General features: G+C 36.2%; 1 protein-coding gene across 1 annotated transcript; it reads right to left on the bottom strand.

Moving 5' to 3' along the window:
- Positions 1-1,345: 1,345 nt before the first annotated feature.
- Positions 1,346-6,976, bottom strand: LOC144453616 (uncharacterized). The gene is made up of 5 exons (XM_078144940.1): positions 6,884-6,976; positions 3,792-3,884; positions 2,789-2,950; positions 1,948-2,040; positions 1,346-1,471 (listed from the first exon to the last, which is right to left on the bottom strand). The coding sequence occupies exons 1-5, from the start codon at positions 6,974-6,976 to the stop codon at positions 1,346-1,348; spliced, it is 567 nt and encodes a 188-aa protein (XP_078001066.1).
- Positions 6,977-8,828: the final 1,852 nt, after the last annotated feature.

Below are 8,828 nucleotides of genomic sequence, written 5' to 3'. Positions count from 1 at the left end.
CTGAGTGACTGACTCACCCACCCACTAATTCACTCCCAAACACTCTGTCTCTCACTCACCCACCCACTCACCCATTCATCACTCACTCACTCACTCACTCACTCACGAAAGGTCACAGTAAAGCTAAAGAGTTGCTGTTAATTACATTTATTGTAAACTTGAAAAGAAATATCCACATCATAGTAAAGTGAAATGTTACATGTATTAGAATACCATGTTATCTTAAGTTAAAAACTGTTACTTTATATTACTGGTATATCTTTATCTATCTTTTAAAAAATTGCTCACTTTGCGCACATCTTGGAACCCTAAGTAAGCTTAGCTGCTGTAAATCTATATTAAATTGTCTATCAGAACGAATATAAATATATATTAAAATGACAAATAACTTACACCAAACTTTTTAAAAGTCAACTACCCTTTATAAGAGAGATAAATAAACAAACTTTAAAATACTAAACTTACTCGATTAAATTATATAAAGAGCATAACAATATCTTGTAATTGGAGACTTAAATAAATGTGTATGTGTGTGTGTGTGTGTGTGTGTGTGTGTGTGTGTGTGTGTGTGTGTGTATGTGTGTATGTCAGGGTCGTTAGCTTACAGTTTTATCTTTTTTGAAAATATATAAACCATTGCATAGAATTGACATTTAGAAGTTTAACTTGCCCTGGCTACCACACAGTTTTAAAATAACGGAAACAATTCAATATCTGCTACAAATCTGGCCATTGTTGTTATAACCCACATGGTTGATTTACACCTCTAATTTATTAGTGATCAATATTTCTTTAAAAAAATCAACAAATGTGCTTAACTTGTCAACGAAATGTTGCTTAGTCCTGCTTATATAATTATACAATCTAGTCGATATTGGCTATAGTATCTAAAACCCTAAATTTGATCGTTACGGTATCCCTTGGATATCACATCATAATCGCTCGTAAAATCAAGCTTACTATAAATATTTGTTAAAGATTCACCACCACACGTACAGTTCGCCATCTTGGAATGGTATTTGGGATTTTCAGTTACTGTTTGATTTGGACAAATGAAATTTTGTCATCGTTTCGTTTTTACATACCATTTTCTTCATGATACAAGACATGATGAGTGATTAGCTGAGTGTAAGAACTTGTACAATTGGCGGGAATCTTCACACAGTTTTGTCACAGTGAAATGGGGCAATGATTTTTCTCACAGAGAAATACCCAATATAATTACCTCAAAATATGGATAAGAGTAAAATAAAATTCCTTTAACTTATGCCGATACACTATACTCTTTGTCGTTGAAAGCATAACTAACTTGCTCTAGATCTAGCGTCAGCCGTCAACTAGCTAACTAGCAAGAGCCGTCAGGTAGTCGGTATTGCTGGAATGTAGCCTGCATCTTGCTGCCTGATGATTCAAGATCGTCGAGGAGAGAAGCATAGAAGTCGATGCTCTCTTCTTCTGCAATTGAGTTATTCTGATTGAGAAAAAATCCAGAAAAAACGTTAGCTATGTATTTGCTAACAGGATAATCGTAGTGTTTAAAAATGTACATTTTAGAAATAGAATACACGACGTTAAAACTGTTTAATTTAGATTTTAAAAATGAAACCAGTCGGGAAGCCTATAGTATATCTATCGTCGGAACTTCTCTGTGGAGACGTTTCAAGTTGAAAGTTGGGATTCCTAGTTCTGACAGTGGTAATAACCCCTGCAGTTAATTGTCAAATGTAACGAGTATAATTCCCATTTTAAAACCATCAAAAAAGTTGGATTGTTCGCAGTGTTGTATTTGGCAAGCTGTTTTTTCTTTTTTTCGGGGTTCATTTTATGAAAAGTAATCCATTTTGGCGGCACACGGGCGTACCGGGAAGGGGGGGGGGGGGTTGGGGGTTGGGGGTTGGTAGGGGTTCACTAGCCTGTAACTTTGAAGGTATAGTAAGAGTGGCTTACCCAGACACATTGGCTGGTTTCAGGCACCATAGGAGGATCGACAGAACAGGTAGCACCGTCGGCATATCCATCACAGGTTTTCATTGCTGGGACCTAAAATTGACAAAACATAGACTTGTTATTATTTAATGACCCGGATATTACACGATGACAAAACTATCAGTGAAGAAGGACTAATAATTAAAACCCAATGAGACTAAGTTTTAAAAACCCACAGAACATTTGTTTTATCATCTCAGAATAGCTTGAATGCTTAGAAAAACTAAAACATGACTGTGGACTGTGGACTGGTAAGAAAACTAAACTAAAAACCCGAAACAGATGTGTAGAAGAATTTAATTACATGGTTATTTTGACACCAAAGAACTCATAAAACATACAAAATTCTATAATGTACTGTCCGAGCCAGGCGTGTGTATATGACTCAACGTATTATAATGGAGAGTTTCGTTTCTTTGTCAATAGCTGACCGTACAAACATAGTCATCATGCCACAGTTGATGTGATGTGGGTTTTTTAAACTCAATATCTTTGCAATGTTGGATTTTTCACTCAATATTTTTGAATTTTAAGTTGAGAGAGAGAGAAAAAAAAACAATAACACGAACGCCTTTTAAAACATTGAATACAGCATTTCAGTGTTGTTTTGTGGATTCATAGGTTGCTTGTGGGGAAAAAGACAACTTCCTTTTTTATCAAGCCAAGCTATAGGAAGGAGAGTGAAAATCACAAAAGAAAGGTTGCTGACATCTATATATAACGTGTTTCCTGTACAGTTTGTGGGCACTGCTACGAATGTTTTTCTTTCAAGTTGACAGGTTTCAGAGTAATCGGAACTTACATAGGAGTTCAGCTCTCTGACGGTGTTGTTAACCAGAACGATAAGTTGTTGAAATTCTGAAGCCATGCTGTCAGTTCTTCCCTGTTCGTCGGAATGGATCCTTTTAAGGTAGGGCAGCATGTCTGCTTGTTCGCATTGGTGTACATAAACTTGATCTACTTTCTGTGAGTGGAGAAAAGACATGCATTTAGAGGAGTGCTTTGACTTGTGCCTTCACGGATTGAACTATAAATATAATTCTAAAGATAGCTAGCAGACTATTGTATAAGGTGTCGTTGATTGTATATCTTATGTACATAACAAAACCTCAAAGGTCATAGTGGTGCATAAAAGACTATTCATATGGTTATGATGTGAAATCCAGCATAGGTCTGTGTTTGAGGACTAACTCTGCTGTGTGTTAATAGGTGTAAATCTCTCTAGAAACGCCGAAGATATTCGGATATTTCTTGAAACGATGGATACACAAGACAAGAATTCCAAAGATATCTCACTTGGTTGGCGTTATCAATATCATTGCCATTACTAAGTACAATGACGACATTACGATGTGTTGATATTGTGTATCTTATCGATACTCCTGTGTGAAGAAATGGGAATTTCCAGTCCAAGCAATCAAACTTTACTTGAATAAGCCCAGTAGCGGCAAAAATTGATGTACTTGAGTCATGAGTAGAAAAATAAATATTTGAACGGTTTGACCCAAAGTATCAAACTCGTAGTAGATTAAACGTACACAGACGTGCTTACACATACCAAATTCCCCACACAACAGTGATAGAGGAACAATCAACCTCTTTGGTTGTGAAAAGGATAGCATGCGCCATACATTGTGTTGAAACGCTTCCCTTGTATCAATTGTAATGATGCTGGTACGTAACGCCGAAAGAAAACAAATGTTTGTTTTTTCTAGTTCTGGTTGATAGGTTTAAATACATAACACCCGGTCAGAATTGTTCCACTACACCGAGTAACAATATAACTACATCTACCATATACTTACGTCCAGGCCGTTAAAACATGTGGTGTCTTGGTCATACAACAAGGTGTCGGATGGTGGTCTTGCCCATGAGGATTTGGGATTACGTCTAGCAGTCTGTTGAAAGAATCCCGAGTTGTTATTATAATGCAAAAAATACGTCATGTGGCAAAATTAGAATTACAAACAAACGAATGAGATCACAAATTAATCCATAGTATTAAAAACGGACAGAGCAAGGGGACAATGCTCAAGGAAATGAAAATTAATAAATGTTCACGTGTGTCTTACTACACCAATCTTTTCGATTGCCGGACTAAAAAGACAATTTGCCATTCAATGTTTTGAAAAACCTGAGGTAAAATTTCAGTTTAGTGTAATGAAATTTGTATCAGTAAGTTTATTTCAAGTTTCTCTATTTTTAATCGTATAATCTTCAGACGTGTATAAAAACATTTGGAGACTTAGACTATCATCATGTTCAAGTTTCATTAGGCCAAGATTTGAGAGGTGGTGGTGGGGATACATTCCAGGAGTACATAGACTTTATCGGCCTTCAATCTTGATAATATTAAAATGTATACTTACATATGTGGGAATAATGTGATTGTTCAAGTAGTCATCCCATTGGTGAATTGTTGTGATCACAACGTTCGTACAAAATGCAGTCTCCTGCGCACACCTTGTACTTCTCCTTTGCCTTAGATTTTTCAAAAACGATGCTGCATTTGTAGAGGGTAGATTCGACAACAGTGCGACTACCATGGCACTGAAGAGGAACACTTTTGTTATGAATACATTTACCATCTTGATGCTGTGGTAAAAAGAGAGAGAGAGAGAGAGAGAGAGAGAGAGAGAGAGAGAGAGAGAGAGAGAGAGAGAGAGAGAGAGAGAGAGAGAGAGAGAGAGAGAGAGAGAGAGAGAGAGAAGATAACGTTGATATATTAAAAGTGTCATATATAGGCAGCCGTACACGTATTTCAGAATTTTGAGTATTGATGTAAAGCATGTTGATATTACTTACTTATCCAAAATCTTAGACTGAAATGATATTTTCTTTGGTCCATGTGGTTTATATCAATTTTTTTCCGTCACAATCTAGTCATTGGGATTTTTTACTTGTCTAAAAGTTTATTTGAAGATTGTTCTCTAAGTTGTGTCAAGAAACTCTTTTGGTATCATGATGTAGCTTCGTGACGTCACTGTCGTGTCAATTTTAAATGCACATAAAATTACAACTGTGATTCAGTTTCCGGTAACGTATTGACAAATCCTCCACCAAAAGTAAATACAAGTGCGACGTTCATGGCTAACGTAATGGATCTTTGAAAGGGACCCGGGGTCTTCTATTTTTAGCACTACACTTTATACGAGGAAGGATAGTTAATATTTGATACAGGACCGCCCCTCGCAAATTCATGTGTGCATTTTGAGGGCAGAGTTTTTTTGTACATATTGGCGTAATTAACACATTGAAACATTTTCCGCTATGAGAATCATTCGGATTTACACAACATTCGTTTTTGTAGGAGTAAGGGGAGTAGGCCGTGACGTGGAAGGTTTCGTAGTAACCTTACACTCACAGGTACGTACGTTAACTTATTCATGATAGTGGCATCTGACGGCATCATGACATTGTCGTGAGGATATTGCATTGAGAGTTCAATGGTCGTGATACTCTAAAGGATAAATGTTGGCATTAAGACAAACAGAAATCTATCTAAGACTAGTGTCGCACGGAACGAGATAAACTGATGTGACAGTGAGCTTCTGCAGTGTTAGGGAAATTCAGAACATTAATAGTGTTAAATGAATCCCTAGGAAATTTCATACGATCACTATGTACAGTTATTTACTGACGGCAAGCAAACAAATGAGATATGTGGACTATATGGAATTATCTTGACCCCTGATTAGTAATATTGTGTTTAGTTTGAGTACTATACTAAAACTGTGTGGTTGATTTTCACAAAGAATAGTCCTACAATGTCCTATTTTTTTTAAAAAGTATATGAACAGATATCGTTTCCGACTAAATGAATCTGAGTTGGAATGTGAAAACTAAAGTTAAAACTAAAACTGATTTCTATCACAAATTTAGTTTGAAATAATCCATATTAGCGAAAATAGCGTTATGGGTCAGTGTTATTGTGAGAAGAATGGAGACAGTATCAGGCATCACTTGGTACGGTGTTACCCGTGACTACACCGACTGTGATATCGTGGCCAACCTAAATGCAAGCGAAGTGTGATTTCTACTTCTCAGAGCTGCCAGAAACTTGCCATGGAAGTAAAATGTTGTAATAAATATAACCAAATATGGCGAATGGGGTATAGTTCCCCCATTGTTCAGTTTCAATTGAAATAGCATTGTCGATATTTCACCGAAAGATTGTATAGAATCATTTGACCCCCACCGTGAAGTTTCACAGGATTTGGCGAGATTTAGTGGTGGTTTTGAATAGAATATATTTTTTCTCTAATCAAGTTCTCCCCAATCTGTATAAAATTAGGTTCAGCTAAATCCAGGCTTTACTAGTGCGCCGCCTCTCATAGCAAGGTACAAGGTACGTTGTTGAGGAAGTGTTCAACCGTGGCAACAATTGAAGAATCGGATACAAGTGTCAACCGTATATAGCTCTTAGTGACTGTGCAATGCAAAAATAAACACTTAATAACAGACACTTGAAGGGAACTTGGCGGGAAATTAGAGCCAGCGGCTTCACACAAAATATACTATAACGTTCAGCGAAATCATGTTGCCGGCGGGAATCTCACATCATCGGCCCTCTGTGTTCTTGACTATCGCATAAACATGGAGCTCTTATCGAGAAACATTTTAACATATAGAGCGATACTGATTGAAACATGGATATGATGTAAACAGATTTCTGCCTTATTTTCAACCAATTTAGGTTGGATAATCGAAATAAAATAGACACTGTTGAATATTTTCATTAGATTGACCAATCAAGCCACTGGATGATCGAATTAATTTGATTCAAAGTAGTTAAAACTTTTCTAAAATTGTAAATATACTATGAAGTGATGAATCATCGATCACATTGTAACGGCAACAACATCAGTTTTGTTGGAAATCTACATTGTAAGCTTACCTGTGTTTTAACTGTATCTTCGTTAACTTCGAAACTTCTTGTGTATCTGGAGTGATCAGTTAATAGTTGTGGTGAAGTGCGATGAGACGACATGGTGACACCACAGGCTTATATAGACCCAAGATGAGCTAATTTTGGAGTGCTGAAGTAACTCAAATGGGGAATTTTTCTTGATCGATACGGTAGTATTTCTTACTCGTATAACACAGATTAGCGAGGGTAACTGTTTTCCCCCTTACCGAATATCAATGTCACCGGAACCAATAATGACTCCCGCGCTTTGCAACGGCGTGGGCTGGTAGGAAAATACAAGATCACCTAATTTACTATTTTTGAACGAACGGTTAAATCACTAACACAATAATAATTGGTAAATAATTTTATGACAATACGCATTCTGTTTTCCATATATTGTCTTCTCTTCTTAAAGGTACTATATGAGTACACGATTTTGTAAACTTTTTGTTAGCCTGCCATATACCATGATGTCATTTGAGTCATAATTGAACAAACGTATTTGCAAACGAAAGAAGACGACGTACATGTTCATTTTAAGGGCTTCCTGGATCACCTTGTCATGTTTTATAGTATTTGAATTGGGTCATACGAATATCCGGACTTTCGTTTAGAACGAACGAACAAGTAGTTCACAATTGCATTGACGTGGATGTGATACTAATTTACTATCCTCATTATCGACCTTGTTTATATGTTTTCTTCTAAAACGATAAAACTGATTTTATTCATATGCTTCCCATGTTTAGATCGGATTTGCTGTTATCATATTATATGCAGCCTACTTTCGTATGTTTGGTCACAACCACTACTAGCAGTGCTATGACTCAATATATTGAAATTTAGCTAAATCTAATCTAATATAATTTAATTTAATCTAATCTATAAAACACCATTTGTATACCATCATACTCGCCAAATTACACTGTAATTCTCGTTCGATGAGAGCTGTGTAGTAAGTGTCTCTGTATCTCACCTAAACTAAGTTATGAAAATATTAGTAAACTTGTCAAGACAAGGAATCGAGAATCGAGGGGTAGAAATTAACACTTTTCTAGCCGAACGCAAGGTATTGGCAGCCTGTGAATGTACTAAAGTTAACACTATATACCACCCTTTCTGTCTTTGTGAAATATTTAATACAGGGGGACGATACATTTGATTAATCAGCTCAGAGTCTTGGTGCTACTACAATCTAAAAAAGCTCTCTACACCGAGGTGTAGGGAGATTCATTTGGTGATACTGAGTGACATCAAAAGAAGTCTCTGAGCCGCAAATTTACAACTATAAATTAAGAAAAGTTGACAGCCCAATTGCCAATTCAAGACATCGCTTTATAGTAAACCACGGCCACAGACTTATGCTGTTTATGAGAAAACTTTTAATTATAAGGTAAGGCTATATTACTGGAAAGAATCCAATTTGAATTTCGTGGATACTGTATGAAGTAATCTATGTTCAAAATCTGGTGTTTTTATTTCTCCCTTTAACGCATATCTTAGTTTTCAGTACGCCGAATTCGAAATTATATATGCTGCTGTGTTAAAAATACCATTGTTACTGTAGTATACATGTAGGTAGAATGGTTTGCGTGGGTTCAAAGGTTATACATTTATTGAATCATCAGAGTTAGGCATTTGGTCAATTACCGGACAATCAATATGTTTGAATAGACTACCACTGCCTGGTTTTATTGAATACTGCTAGTACAATAAAACACGTGCATAAGCAATATACAGGCTGATCAGTTTTTACGGTACAGAATGTCCCTCAGGGATGAATTTCAATAAAAGTCTTAGTTTTTAAAATCACTCCAAACTTAATTTGTCACGTGGAAGCTTGCTTTGATCCTCTAAGTTCGAATTCCACCGTCTTGTTCTCACGTAAACCGACATTTAAAAATTAAAAAAAAATTTACCATATAGTTCT

This window comes from Glandiceps talaboti, chromosome 2, assembly GCF_964340395.1.
Source record: "Glandiceps talaboti chromosome 2, keGlaTala1.1, whole genome shotgun sequence".
Taxonomy (NCBI): Eukaryota; Metazoa; Hemichordata; class Enteropneusta; family Spengelidae; genus Glandiceps; species Glandiceps talaboti.
This window is presented reverse-complemented; position numbering and strand designations above follow the sequence as displayed.

Coding starts and splice junctions, on each gene's coding strand:
- LOC144453616 (XM_078144940.1), bottom strand. CDS start 6,976: ATGTCGTCTCATCGCACTTCACCACAACTATTAACTGATCACTCCAGA. Junction 3,885..6,883: donor AAGATACAGTTAAAACACAG/GTAAGCTTACAA, acceptor TTCTTTCAACAG/ACTGCTAGACGTAATCCCAA. Junction 2,951..3,791: donor CATGTTTTAACGGCCTGGAC/GTAAGTATATGG, acceptor CTCCACTCACAG/AAAGTAGATCAAGTTTATGT.